This window comes from Lathyrus oleraceus, chromosome 2 (genome assembly GCF_024323335.1).
Source record: "Lathyrus oleraceus cultivar Zhongwan6 chromosome 2, CAAS_Psat_ZW6_1.0, whole genome shotgun sequence".
NCBI classification, from domain to species: domain Eukaryota; kingdom Viridiplantae; phylum Streptophyta; class Magnoliopsida; order Fabales; family Fabaceae; genus Lathyrus; species Lathyrus oleraceus.
The window spans coordinates 148,638,717-148,653,385 of record NC_066580.1 but is presented as its reverse complement, the minus strand read 5'-3'; the positions used below and the strand labels follow the sequence as shown (position 1 = coordinate 148,653,385).

At 33.7% G+C, this 14,669-nt stretch overlaps 1 protein-coding gene and 1 pseudogene across 1 annotated transcript; both read left to right on the top strand.

The window, feature by feature from the left end:
* The window catches only part of LOC127122344 (DNA-directed RNA polymerase subunit beta''-like), a 49,964-nt pseudogene extending 44,230 nt beyond the window's left edge, over positions 1 to 5,734 (top strand).
* A 4,791-nt stretch (positions 5,735 to 10,525) lies between these two features.
* On the top strand, positions 10,526 to 11,650 carry LOC127122343 (uncharacterized). The gene is made up of 2 exons (XM_051052694.1): positions 10,526 to 10,815; positions 11,131 to 11,650. Exons 1-2 carry the CDS (start codon positions 10,526 to 10,528, stop codon positions 11,648 to 11,650), a joined length of 810 nt encoding a protein of 269 aa, XP_050908651.1.
* The last annotated feature ends 3,019 nt before the right edge of the window (positions 11,651 to 14,669 follow it).

Genomic DNA, 14,669 nt, shown 5'->3' with positions numbered 1-14,669 from the left:
AATGCCAATAAATGGACTTATAATTGATTCCTCACATACAACAACATGCAATAAGCAAAAGGAAACAAGTTGCCAATAAATGGTCTTACACTCGACTCCCACCAAATCATAGGAACAAAGGCCAATGAATGGACTTACACTTGATTCCTCAATGGACAATCAAAGATGTTACAAAAGATATGAACAAAGATCATGCAATAATGAGCAATTAATGATGATAAATGCACAAAGGCACACATAAGCAGATATGCACAGATGAATCAAGCAATCAGGCAAACAAGTCAATTAGCACACACTATATACAAGCAATTAGGCTCAAACAAGGTTAGACTTTACAGTCAACTGGAATGGGGTAAGTGGTGCTCTTAACCTTAACATTGAGAGTTAAGGTGAAGCAGGTGAAATGGAGATGAGGGGTGTGCCTCATAGCTTCTATCTCTGGTCAGAGAGAGCTTTGAATAATAGAAGATGTGGGAGTTCAGAAAGTTGGAACTCTTCTCCACAAAGATTAGACTCTATAGATCTTGGGCTTTTACTCACTATGCATCAACACATGTAGTGTGAGCAAGGTGAGTGACACACTGAGTAGCAGGAGATGGACTACACATCTCTTTTGTCTGCCAATTGCCTTATCAAAGGACTTTTCCTGCTTAGCACAAAAAGAAACACACAAAGACATTGCCTCTTAAGGAGGACTTCAGACAGGTGCCTGGCCACATAACAGGCCAGGTCTTCCAGACTACATGAGGAATAGAGGTTATACCTAATTGGTTAAGCAACCAAGCAAAAGCAAGTTCAAAGTGAACTTAAGCAACTTAATGTACCTGTGGAAACATCACACAAATCAGTACACAGTTTAGACAAACCAACAACAGTTAATATCAACAATCAAACCCAATAAGCAAAGGCATAAGCCACAAGTTAAGCTCAAATGAGTTAACAACCCTACAAAACACACAATGTTAGTAGACAATGGTAAACATCAAGTGCTCAAATGATGGAGCATCAACAACTATGGACCTTGAGTGATCAACCTGAAAACAAAGCTCAAAGATGAGAAGCAAACCCTTAGGCCAAAGCCTAGGGTCAAAGATGAGGAAAAAATTTAAAACAGAAGCTCAAATTTGACATGATGAAACTTCAAACAATTATTGACACATAGCAAAAAGTCTCACATTCATATCATTTACCAAATGCATTTTATGATCAATTGAAGTTCAAGACAATTTTAAAGTCCACATGTGATCAAACAAAATGAAAAATCCCAATTAAATCAGAAATGATTCACAAAAAACTGGAAAAAATCATACATGTTCAAGACATATCATATGATCAGCATGCAAAAAATCAGAACAATTGAGCATCATTTGATAGGGTAAACACATAGCATAAGATGAACATGCAAAGGTGTGACACAAATTGTCACACCTACTTAGAAAATTCACAAAACAGAAACCACAAATGAGAAAATTGCAAACTCAACATCAAAATATCAATTAGAGTGTCTAGTTTCATCATGCAAATTTCCAGAAGCATTGGATCAACACATATTATTTCACAAAGGAAATGGCAAGCAATGTCAAAATAGCATACATGTACAAAAACTCTAGACAAAATTAAATCCAGGCCAGGCACAACTTTTATTTTCATGCTGATAAAAAACTAGAGGAAAAGAGAAAATCATAGCAAAAATCCCCATATCAATTGGATCATTATTTGATTTTATATGATTTTTTGAAGATGCAAATGAAAAATGAAATAAAAATTGAATAGAAAATAGAATTAAATGAATTAATATGAAATTAATTTGCATTTGGTGAATTGGCGCCCAGAACAAAATGGTGTGTTTCATTCAATTCTCGCCTGGCCAATCAGAGCGCATCATGGGAGCGCGCATGCACCAATGGCAAAAAACCCTAAGGCTACGGCAACGGTTTAGAGAAACCTATTGGCAACGGATTTGCGTGGTAAAAAACAAAAGAAAACCGTGGCCTAAATTGTATCTTCTTCTCCAACTCAAACACGCGACATGAACAGTAACCAAGCATGAACACTATGAACAATTTTCTCAGAATTAACCAATAAGCATATCATCGTGTAGCTTAAACCTCATGGAACACGAATCAATCAATAATCAAGCTTCTAACAACCTAAATCGCACGGATCGATCAAAGTAAATTTCCACATGCAAACTTTAAATCGATGAATCTAAGTGAATAATGCACGGAATCGAGTGGTTCAAAGCTCAGAATGCTCACACAAACACGATCTACAAGAATCACACAAGGAAATTAAGAATAGAGAGAACCGATCTAAAACCTCTTGAAGAGCAGCTTTTGAATTCAAGCGTTTCAGGTCCTTGCAATGCTTCCAATGTGTTCTAGCAAGCTTGTATGAGTGAATGGAAGGATCTTTGATGTCCAATTGGTCACGAATCAACAGATTGAAGAATCCACCATTGATGTTCTTCAAGCTCAAGCTGCTTCAAATGGCACGGATTCACCTGGATCTTGCTCGCAGCTTACTCTATGATGATGTTAGGTGAAGAATCAAGCAAGAATTATGCAATTGCTATGAAGAAATGAGAGAAAAATTTGAGTGAAAATTTGAGAAAAATTTTTAGATCTGAGATTTGTGAATTGTGCTTAGTGTTTTCTGTTAGGGTTTTGGTTTATATACTCCTAATTAGTCATGCCTAATCATGTTTAACCAAAATGCTAATGAATGATTAACTTAGGAGGTGTTTTGACAAAATGTGATTTTTCACCCTTGCATGAAAAAGGTGCATGAACAGTGCACGAATTTAGTTCAAATTCACTTAAAATGATATTTTGGAGCTATTGGCAATTGTAAAATATTCAAATGAATTACCAATTTTAAATTGTGAAAATTCCCTCCAAAAATCAAGATTTTTGCAAATGATCATGAAATGAGAAATGATGAAATGTAATGCAAGATTATGAAATTATAGGTCATGACAAGAATTTATCAAAAAGAACCACATGATTTGGAGCAATGGTTGAGAAGTTATGCCCTTTTGAAGTTCAATCCACACTTGGCCATGTTTTGATCATATCTCTTCAACCACAAATGAGAAATTGATGTTCTTGGACATTTTGGAAATGGGAGAGAGAGATCTACAACTTTCATGTTCAACAAAATTTCATTTGAAGCATTTTTGGTCATGTAATTTGAAGTTGAAGTTGGATGAAAACCTTTCCATTTTTGGAAAGTTCAAATTATAGGTCACTTTCTATTTTTGGCAAATTTTGACTGGACCTCAAATCCTTCAAAGAGAGTGTTTGAAATGTCAAATGAGACTTGTTTGAACATGAATGAAGTATTTCCCATCACTTCCCATATCCAAAAATCACAGTTGACTTGCAGTTGACTGGCTAGGGCTTCAGTTGACTGGCTAGGGCTTCAGTTGACTGAAGAATGCCTTGATGAGATTCAAGCCTCTACCACTTGAGATTTTGATTCAAAATGATATCATAACTCTTATGAACTCTTGATTAATGAATGTGGTGCCCAAATTCTTCAGAATGGCCACCATCTATAGCTCAATGAATGCATTGACTGCCTTGACCTGTAATTGCTTCATCTACAAGTAACAAGGTTAGATGACATATTTTTGTACTTTTGGTTAGTGAACAAATGAAAAGCAATGATATACAAATGCAAAACATGCTTGGTGATCAAGAACCACTCTCAAAAGATGACCCACCCACAGGGAAGAAAGCAAGGTGCACAATGATCCTTGAGGCAATGAAATGAAATGATATGATATGATGAGGTATCTTAGGGACAAAATTGGGGTCTTACACTATCGAGGTCTTCCATCTAAGAAAGCAGTAAAATGCTGAAAAGATGTAAAGGGATCAAGAGATCTACCACACGGATAAAAATCCGAAGTAATAACGACTAAAGAAGCAAGAAACCCGGTGATCTCTCAAGCTAGCACCATCAAAGAAAGCAAGTCAGCAAAAGCAATCAGAATAAATCTCCACGTGGTATCCCACAAATAAAGTGGAATACCAAGCAAGCTATCTCTTCAAGAGTCATGTGAGCCCTCACAAAAAAAAACTCAACAAACAGGTTAGAGAAACAAGATGGGGTGCAATCAAGAGTTGCACCAAACCAGAATCAAAATATAGCCACATGAATCATGTCATTAAAGTTCACAAAAAGCTCACAAAAGCAACCAAGGACAGGAGGCCTAGACCTCTTGTCAGACAAATGCATCAAAAGGGTGTCAAAACTCAAAGTCAGGGGACAAGGATCCACACATCAAGACATGACATACATACCAAAACATGTGCCCGGATGCGATAGAAAACATGTCATAACAAACACAAAATAGATTGGAGAGAAAACACAAAAAAAAAACAGCTACTGTCGCGATCGCTACTGCATCGCTTAGAGAAGGCTTAGCGAAGCTTTGCTGCAGGCTCGCCTAGCGAAGGTGCTAGCGAAGGCCTGCAGGTTCTGGATTCTCCTTTGATAACAGTACGATTTCATAAATTAAGTGATCAAACATTCGAGGTATTGGTCTACACATTCATACATAGCTAAACCCACATGTGAAACCTAACGATATCCACTCTTCCAAATTCACCCATAATACCCCACACATTCAGAAATTTCGAATTGAAAGCATAAAGTAATGGAAATAAGGCAAACCTGATCGGCGAGATCGGTTGAAATTGAATTGCGCCGTTGGGTTTGCAGAATAATCTTAGGGTTTATATGAGATGGAATTGGTTCTGTGCAGATGAGTTCCCTTTGGTGTGTATGAAGGCTGCTCTGAATTCTATTAGTCAGCTTGCTCTTTTTTCTCTCTGGGGTTTTTCCACTGAATTTTTAGAATTTATAACCTGATTTTCGTGGTCCTGTGGGCTCAAATGAGAGAGGTCCAAGTCCAAGATTTTTCTGTTATATTTTGAAAACGCGTGCGCTTCGCCTAGCGAAGGATTTGCTCTCCTAGCGAGCATGACAGTTCAGACTCGCTAAGCGAACCACGTTGCTCGCCTAGCGAGCATGACAGCTCAGGAACAGATTTTTGCTTCTTCAAGATTAGCGTTTCGCATGATGAATGGACCCCATTTGAACATGTTGGAAGTAACTCAAGTCTTTCCCTTGTGTTGACTGATCACCCAGATAGAATCCACAAAGTGTCTTAGATGATATCCAAGCTTCTTAATTCTGATTCTGATTGACATGATGAAATGCAATATGAAATGTTAAACGACCTAAAAATGAATGCATGAATGAGGGGGGCAAATTTGAGGTGCTACAATGGGGACCTGGTACAATTGGGAGAAGTTGTAGGGATTATTATTGGGCAATCTATTGGAGAACCGGGAACTTAACTAACACTTAAGAACTTTTCATACTGGTGGAGTATTCACAGGGGGTACTGCTGAATATGTGCGAGCCCCCTCGAATGGAAAGATAAAATTGAATGAGGATTTAGTTCACCCTACACGTACACATCATGGATATCATGCTTTTATATGTAATATAGACTAGTATGTAACTATTGAAAGTGACAATATTATACATAACGTCATTATTCCACCAAAAAGTTTTCTATTAGTTCAAAATGATCAATATGTAAAATCAGAACAAGTGATTGCAGAGATCCGCGCGGGAACATATACTTTTAATTTGAAAGAGAGGGTTCGAAAACATATTTATTCTGACTCAGAAGGGGAAATGCATTGAAGTACTGATGTGTACCATGCATCAGAATTTATGTATAGTAATGTACATATCTTACCAAGAAAAAGTCATTTATGGATATTGTCAGGAAAGTCGTGTCGGTCTAATACGATCCATTTTTTACTTCGCAAGGATCAAGATCAAATTACCATGGATTCACTTTCGAATGGAAAAACCAATATTTCGAATCTTTTAGAAAGGAATGATCAAGTAAAACACAAATTATTTTATTTCAATACTTTTGGTACAAAAGAAAAAGGGATTAGCGATTATTCAATATTTAATCATATCATATGTACGGATCATTCGTATCCCGCTATTTTTCACGATACTTTTTATTTCTTGGCGAAAAGGCGAAGAAATCGATTTCTTATCCCATTTCCATTCCAATCGATTCAAGAATGAAAGAACGAACGAATGTCCCCTTTCGGTGTCTCCATTGAAATACCTATCAATGGTATTTTTCATAGAAATAATATTTTTGCTTATTTTGATGATCCTCAATACAGACGACATAGTTCAGGAATTACTAAATATAGAACTATAGGAATTCATTCTATTTTTCAAAAAGAAGATTTCGTTGAGTATCGAGGAATCAAAGAATTAAAGCCAAAATATCAAATTCAAGTAGATAGATTTTTTTCCAGAAGAATTGCATATTTTACCCAAATCTTCTTCCCTAATGGTACGAAATAATAGTCTTGTTGGAATAGGAACACCAATCACTTTCAATATAAGAAGTTGAGTAGGCGGATTGGTCCGATTAGACAAGAAAAAAAATTAGAATTAAAAATATTTTCTAGAAATATCCATTTTCCCAGAGAGATGGATAAGATATCCCGACGCACTTCTAAAGATCATGAGTGGAAAATAATTTTGAAGAAACGTGTTTTGTTCAATCTCATCTAATGTATCCATATTTTAATAATTCAGCAAGCATGCAATATAATCTTCATATATAATTGTTGAGTTTATTTTTTTGGAAGACAGGTCACATGTTGCTATATGTGTTGAATTAGATATTTGTCCATATAAAAAAGATTTAATTAAAAAAAATTTATCACTTTTTCTATACAAATTTTTTGATATACAAATATTCCATTGTCCATATAAAAAGGATTTTAACATTTTTTCTATGTAAGTTTCTTAATATACAAATATTCCATTATTCATATTATAAACGATTTAACACTTTTGTTATATAAGTTTTTTGATATACAAATATTATATTGTCCAAACGCTTTATATATAAATCTAGACATAACTTTATCATTCCTAAGTCCTTCATTCCAAACTCTTTCTTTAAGCAACTTATAATTTTTAGAAACTCTTCAAGAGATCAAATAATATTTGTGTTATCAACATAAACATTGATTATGACAAATAATTTTTTAGATCTTTTCATAAAAATACAAAGACAAATAAAAATATTTGTATATTCATCATTTTACAAATTCGACTAAGATAATTTAACTAGATGTGTCCTAGTTGTTTTGGTGCATAGAGAGATTTAATCAATTTGATAAACTAGTCTTTGATAAAGTAGTCTTTTCGAGATTCAAAATTATGTGTCTCGTGTATATTAAATCAAATCATTTAGGATATTTTAGGTATATGTCATTATTAAATGAATCATATAAACAAGTTGGTACAACATCCATCGTGTACAAATTAAGACCACCATGTGCTACTAAGCTTTGCTTTTTCTTAATCATATTTCATTAAAAATGCTAGCTCACATAATGTAAAAAAACTTTTAAATGTATCAAGCCGATCTGTTATAAATTAGAATGGAAATCTTATATTTTATGTAGTCAAATTAAATATAAAATAAAGTTTAATAATTTTTAAATTTTTTAGAAAAATAAGTTAAAAAGAATTTATGAACAATATAATAAATTCTTTTTATAAATTCCGTTAAATGAATAATCTCATAAAATTTATACTACTAATATATTCTTATAAGTCAATACAAATAAATTTTTAATTTCATTTATATTTTAGTTAATTAACTATTTAAACATTAAATCAATCAAATCTTAAAAAGAACATGACAAACTACATATTAAACATGAACCTTAAATTTTCTAGCATACTAGTACAAGATTAGGTTTGAAAAATCCTATCTAGCCTCATTATGTTTCCACCCTAAAAATAATAGGCATGTGATGCACTAGTTATTTGCCCCCACACTAATATATATCTCATTTATTATAGAAACAATACTTACTAAGAAAATATTTAGGAAAAGATATGTTTACCCTGTTTTTTAACACTACACCGTAATTATATACATTAAACATATTAACTTTATTTTTTAATAATTAATTTTATATACAAAACCTTTTTATATTGTTATATACGGTGTATGGATACCGTGCAGAGAAAAATGTTGTCAACACCTCAAAATATTATTATGCAGATAATATAGTGCAATATTCCTTTACCACGTTTCACTAGATCTTAGTTTATTTATTTATACCTTAAAAATTATGTTTGATTCCTTTCATTTTCATTAACTAATGATAAGAAAACGTACACGGATCTAATAAAAAAAAATATAATAATGGTCCATAAAATTGTAATGGTTGGTCTTTTTGGTCCTAAAGTAATTTTCCATAAAGTGAAAAGAAAATCCTCCGAACTAAATAAAATCTTGAAATCATGTATTTTTTGTTTTAATAAAAATATATAAGATTATCTCTGTTTTTTATTATAAGTCGTTTTAGATTTTTTATATTTATTAAAAAAAATAATCATTTTTATATGAAAATAAGAAATTAGGAATGTTTTTATAAAATTATCGTTCATTAATGATATGTATTTAAATGACAGATAATAATAAATTTTTAAAAATATATTAGAAAAATATTATTAATTATTTATTGATAATGAAAAATGATTTATATTATGGTACAATTTTTTTAAATGATTTATAATAAAACACATAGGAATATAATGTAATGTAGTTGGTAAAAATATGACAAATACTGTTAAAACTCTTTTTTAGTAATAAAATCCACTTTTTATCAATATATGAAATCTCAAGATTCTTCCCTTTAATTGTAAGAGGATAATTGTAAAATTTAAGTCAAACCATTAATGACTTATATAGAGTTGTATTAATTTTTAATATTATACGCGTCTCAAATTAAGTATAGCATTTTTAGTGTGATTAAATTGATTAAGAAAATGTGATAAATAAAATAGAGAGAATATTTCATCCGTTTTACCGTAGATGTTTTTTTTAGATTTTCACACTTTGTAAAATAATTATTAATTGTATTAATTTCAAATAAAACGGATATCATTTACTAAAGGTAAGTTAGTGGAAAAAAATAATAAATACCACATTGATATTTTAAAGAGAAAAATAATTTGAGACAAATAAAAATAGGAAATGAGATTAATAAGTATGCACTGTCAGTGTAAATAAATTTACACTGTCAATGCATCACCATCACCCGTTTGCATTACTTTATAGATTTTTAAAATAAAAGTCAAACATATTTTAATATTCAACGTCTAGGATTAACTGATGGTGTAAAATTCTTTTACACTATCAGTGTATTTCAATTAAATCCAATAAGAAATATGATACCTATTGTGAGACTGAGAGAGTATTAATTTTACCAAATTATTTTTATTAACTATTGGTGTATTCTAGTAATCATAAATGTGAAATGAGATAAGAGTGATGTAAGTAGGATTAATTGAAAGGTAATATTAGAAGAAGAAAATGAAATTTGCATTTAAAATTTAAAAAAAACATTTATTTTAGTACAAGAGATTAATTACTATGCACTGTCGGTGTAAAATGTTTTACACAATCGATTCATCATCATCACCCGTTTGCATTACTTTATAGATTTTTAAAATAAAAGTCAAACTTGTTTCAACATCCAACGGCTATGATTAACTGACAGTGTAAAATCCTTTTACACTGTAAGTGTATTTCAATTAAGTCCTTAGTACAAATAATTTATTAAAATACGACATTTATTTTAAAATAGATGGAGTACTTTCTTTAGAAATGTATTGATTATAACTTTTAAAATAAAATAAGTTTATTTTTATTTAACCTAAAATAAGCCCATAATTGGTTACAACTATTATGAAATTGTTTTTTGAATCAACTGGATTGGTTATATGTTTTGTGTAACCGATTACAAGTACGGGTTTTTCAGTTTTCAGTTATTTTGATGTTGTTACTTGTGTCCTAATTCACTTGTAATCATTTTAAATATCTTGGAGGTATTGTTGTCAAAGTGAATGAAAATACTCTCTCTCTCTCTCTCTCTCTCTCTCTCTCTCTCTCTCTCTCTCTCCATTCAATTTTCTTCATTACTCACCAATTTAGTGATTCCAAGTTCTAACATTTGACATCAAGAGTCTGGTTCTATTCCACAAACACTTAGCGTGCAACATGAATTTTGTCTCTAATGAAAGAATCCATGCAAACATATCCATCCTTGATGCTAAGAACTACGACAAATGGTGAAAACAAATGAAGGTGTTGTTTGGCTACCAAGATGTTCTTGAAGTGATCAAGAACGAGGTAAATCCTTTTGTCGAAAGTGCAACGGATGCACAACCAGCAACGCATAAGAAAGAGAATAAGAAAGATTTCAAGGCTCTGTTTTTTATCCATCAATGTGTGGATGGTGATAACTTTGAGAAAGTTGGTGATTGTGAATCATCTAAGCAAGTATGAAAAATCTTAGAGAAAGCATATGCATGGGCTGACAAGGCGAATGTGGTGAGGTTACAAACTCACAAACGCCAACTTGAATTGATTTAAATGGAGGAAAAGGAGACAACTAACGATTTCATAACAAGAATTATTCGATTAGTGAATCAAGTGAAAGCATGTAGAAAAATGGTCATAGAGCAGTATGTTGTCGCGAAAATCTTGCATTCTTTAACGCCAAGATTTGACAATGTGGTTGTAGCGATTGAGGAATCGAAGGATCTTGCGACGATGAGAAAAGACGAGTTGCAAATCTCCCTTAAGGCTCATAAGCAAAAGATGGAAGAGAGAAATTGTGACAGTACAAAGGCTGAAATCATTTTGCAAGCTCGTTTCAATATGTGTGTGTGTGTGTGTGCATGTGTGTGTGTGTGAGTGCGCGTGTGTGTGTGTGCGTGTGTGTGTGTGTGTGTGTGTGTGAGAGAGAGAGAGAGAGAGAGAGAGGAGGAGGGAGGGAGAGGAAGTCAAAAGGAAAGTGGCATGTGAAGAGTAAAGTGAATTTTTCAGAATTTTGGTCGAAGAGAGTCCCAAAATTCCAAGAATTCGACTTATCAAAAGGGTGAGAGCAACTGCAACAAAAATGATGGTCAAGAAAACATCATAGGTGATAGGAAAAGGATTGACAATAGCAAGATTCAGTGTTTTATTTGTCAAAGGTTCGATCGTTTCGCAAGAGAGTGCAATATAAACAAGAAGGAACCTCAAGGGGATGAAGCCAAGGTTGCAATACAAGAGTTTGATGAGGAGAACACACTTTTGATCATGATCACAGAAGGGGAATGTAGCAGCAACAGATTGTGGGACAGCAACAATAGCAGTTTTGAAAACACTGTAGAAACATGTTGTAACCAGTTACGTAAAAGTTGTAACCAGTTACAGGTACAAGAAAATGTCATGATGAGTACGAAAGGTGCAGTTCAGTGCAACAAGGAATGGTATTTGGACTCTGGGTGTTCTACTCATATGAAAGGGAGGAAGGATTGGTTTGTTAAAATCAATTGTGCCATGAAGAACAAAGTGAAGTTCACGGATGTCAGCACTCTAGTGTCTGATGGGATCAATGATGTTTTGATCATGATAAGGGATGATGGACATTCCTTGATAAAAGATATATTGTATATTCCAGGAATCAAATGTAACCTTCTAAGTATTGGTAAATTGCTTGAGAAGGGTTAAAAGATTCACATGGAAAATAAGGGGCTACGTGTTATGGATGCAAACGTTGTTTTGGTCCTAAAAGCTCATATGGTTATCAATAGAACCTTCAAGGTTGAGATGAAAGTTATGAAGCATAGGTGTCTTGCTACAACGGCTAGTCGAGAATAGTGGATATGACACTATCATCTTGGGTATCTCGATTTTTGAGATCCTAATGCATTGCAAAAGAACAAAATGGTAATGGGGTTGCCATTGATCAACATACCGGCTGAACTTTGTTAAGAATTTGTGCAAGAGAAGAAACATAAGGGTAAATTCAGTAAGGATGCAGAGTGTAGAACCAATAATCACCTTAAAATGGTGTATTTGGATGTGTGTGGACCGATGCAAGTTGACTCGATCGGTGGCAACAAATATTTTGTCACATTCATCAACGATTATAGTAGAATGCTACGGACATACCTAATTAAGAGAAAGGATGAGGTATTCAAAAATTTTAAGAAGTTCAAGTCCATGGTTGAGCGGAAAAGGGGCCACAAGCTCAAAGTTCTCAAAATGGATGGTGTAGGTGAATACGTCTCAAATGACTTTGGGAAGTTTTGTGATCAAGAAGGGAGTGTACGTGGGGTTGTACAACCTTTTACACCGCAACAAAATGGTGTTGCCAAAAGGAAGAATCATCGATCATGAACATGGTAAGAAGAACGTTAAAGGGGAAGAACTTGCCTAAAGAGTTATGGGGAGAAGCGGTATCCACAACTGCCTATTTGTTGAATAGGTGTCCAACAAAGAAGCTTGAAAAGGTAACGTCGTAGGAAGCATGGTCGGGATTAAAACTGCATATGAAATATTTGAGAGTGTTTGGTTTCCTAGTGTATTAACATGTTATGGGACAACTTAGAAAGAAACTGGATGATAAGGGAGAGTTGATGATACTTGTAGGGCATCACTCTAACGGTGGTTATAAATTGTATGATGCAGCAAATAGGAGGGTTGTGATTAGCTGAGACGTCATTGTTGACGAGATAAAGGAGATGCAGTAGTCTATAACCGATTACGTAAAAGTTGTAAGCCGTTACAACATTGAAAATTCAATTTCTATAGAATTTGAGAGTACATAAACGTCTGACGTCGAAGCCCGAATTGAAGAGAATTTGAGAAGATTAACAAGGCAATGAGGTTTTCCTCAAAAACTCCAATATTGTGAGTTGTTCCGAGACAACGAAGTCAATGATGATGGTGATTTCATCCATTTTTCATTTATGGCCGAATCTGAGCCGTTAAAACATAAGAGGAATTGTGTGATCCAAAGTGGATTTGTGTTATGAAGGAGGAGCTGGAATCCATCGAGAAGAACATGACTTAGGAGTTGGTTGATCTACCGGACGGGAAAAAGTCAACTTGTGTCATATGGGTGTTCAAAGTGAAGGCAAATCCAAAAGGGTAAAATAATCAAGCATAAGGCTCGATTAGGTGCAAAGAAATTTTTGTAGAATGAGGATGAGCCAGAGGTGAATCCAACTCAGTATAGGAAGTTGATTGGATCCTTGTGTTACTTGGCGTTTAGTGTCGGTATTGTGAATAGATTCATGGAGAGACCGAAGGTGTCTCACTTGGAAACAATCAAGAGATTCCTAGGATACGTCAAAGGATCGATTGGTTGCGGAATTCTCTTTCCCGCAGTAGACACGGGCATAAAATGCACTTTACTCGGTTTTACTGATTCTAAATGGTGCGGAGATAAAGATGATCAGAAGTCTACAGCTGAATACATCTTTATTTTTGGCGAAACACCAATCTCATGGTGTTCGAAGAAGGTATCTGTAGTAGCACTCTCTTCTTGTGAGGTTGAGTACATTATCGTTTCATTGTGTGTGTGTTCCAAGTCGTGTGGCTAATGAATCTATTGAAGGAGTTGGGCAACGATGAGGGTGACGCTGTAACGCTTTTGATTGATAACGTTTCCGTAATAAATCTTGCTAAGAACTCAATTGCACATGGGAGGAGCAAGCACATTGAGATGAGGATTGCACATGGGAAGAGCAAGCACATTGAGATGAGGTTTCACTACTTGAGGGAACTTGTTAGTGAAGGAAGGTTGAGATTGGGATATTGTAGAAGTGAAGATCAGGTAGTTAATTTGTTGATCAAGGGAGTCACAATTGAAGTGTTCAAGAGGTTGAAGATGAAAATGGACATGGAGGACTTGAAGCACTTTAACTAAGGTGGTGTGTTAAGAGAAAACAGTAATTCAAGTGATGTAACCAGTTACAGCTGTGTGAGAAAGTAACAGGAAAGCTAAAAAGGGAAATTCTCGAGGGTGTAACCGGTTACGCATTCACATTAGCTGATTACCACTGTTATGAAATTGTTTTTTTGTTTCAACTGTAATCGGTTACAAATTTTGTGTAGCCGGTTACATATACGATTTTTTTCAATTTTCTGTTATTTTTATGTTATTACTTGTGTCCCAATCCACTTGTAATCATTTTAAATACCTTGGAAGTATTGTTGTCAATGTGAATGAAAGGATTTTCTCCCCCTCAATTACTCTCTCAATCTAATTACAATTCTCTCTCTCCACATTCATTTTTCTCCATTATTCACCAATGAAGTGATTCCAAGTTCTAACAACTTTTATTACATCCAATTTCAATTATTTATATTTTATTTTAAATAAATCAATTTTAATTTTTAAGAGATAATCGGTTTTCCTCTTTCTTTCACTCTCGCGTTTATTTGTTCATCTACCTGTAAATGAATTCTCTTTTATCTTTCTCTTACTTTCCTTCTTTACATTAACAATGAATAACAAGATTTGAAACTAACAATTTCAGATACTAAATTTGATTCCTAGTCAGTAAAAAAACATGATTTGTCTTATACCAAAACATAAACATGCGTGGACCATGAATTCTCAAAACCAATTTTCCACCTCATAAACTTCCTCTTCCATACTCCACACACAGTACATGTTATCTATTTTGTTACTACTATCATTTGTTTGTTTCCCTTTATTAACATTCAATAATTCATA

Excerpts from the sequence above, each read along its gene's own strand:
- LOC127122343 (XM_051052694.1), top strand. The coding sequence starts at position 10,526 with ATGGAGGAAAAGGAGACAACTAACGATTTCATAACAAGAATTATTCGA. Across the intron at positions 10,816-11,130 it reads TTGCAAGCTCGTTTCAATAT|GTTCGATCGTTTCGCAAGAG; the intron begins GTGTGTGTGTGT and ends TATTTGTCAAAG.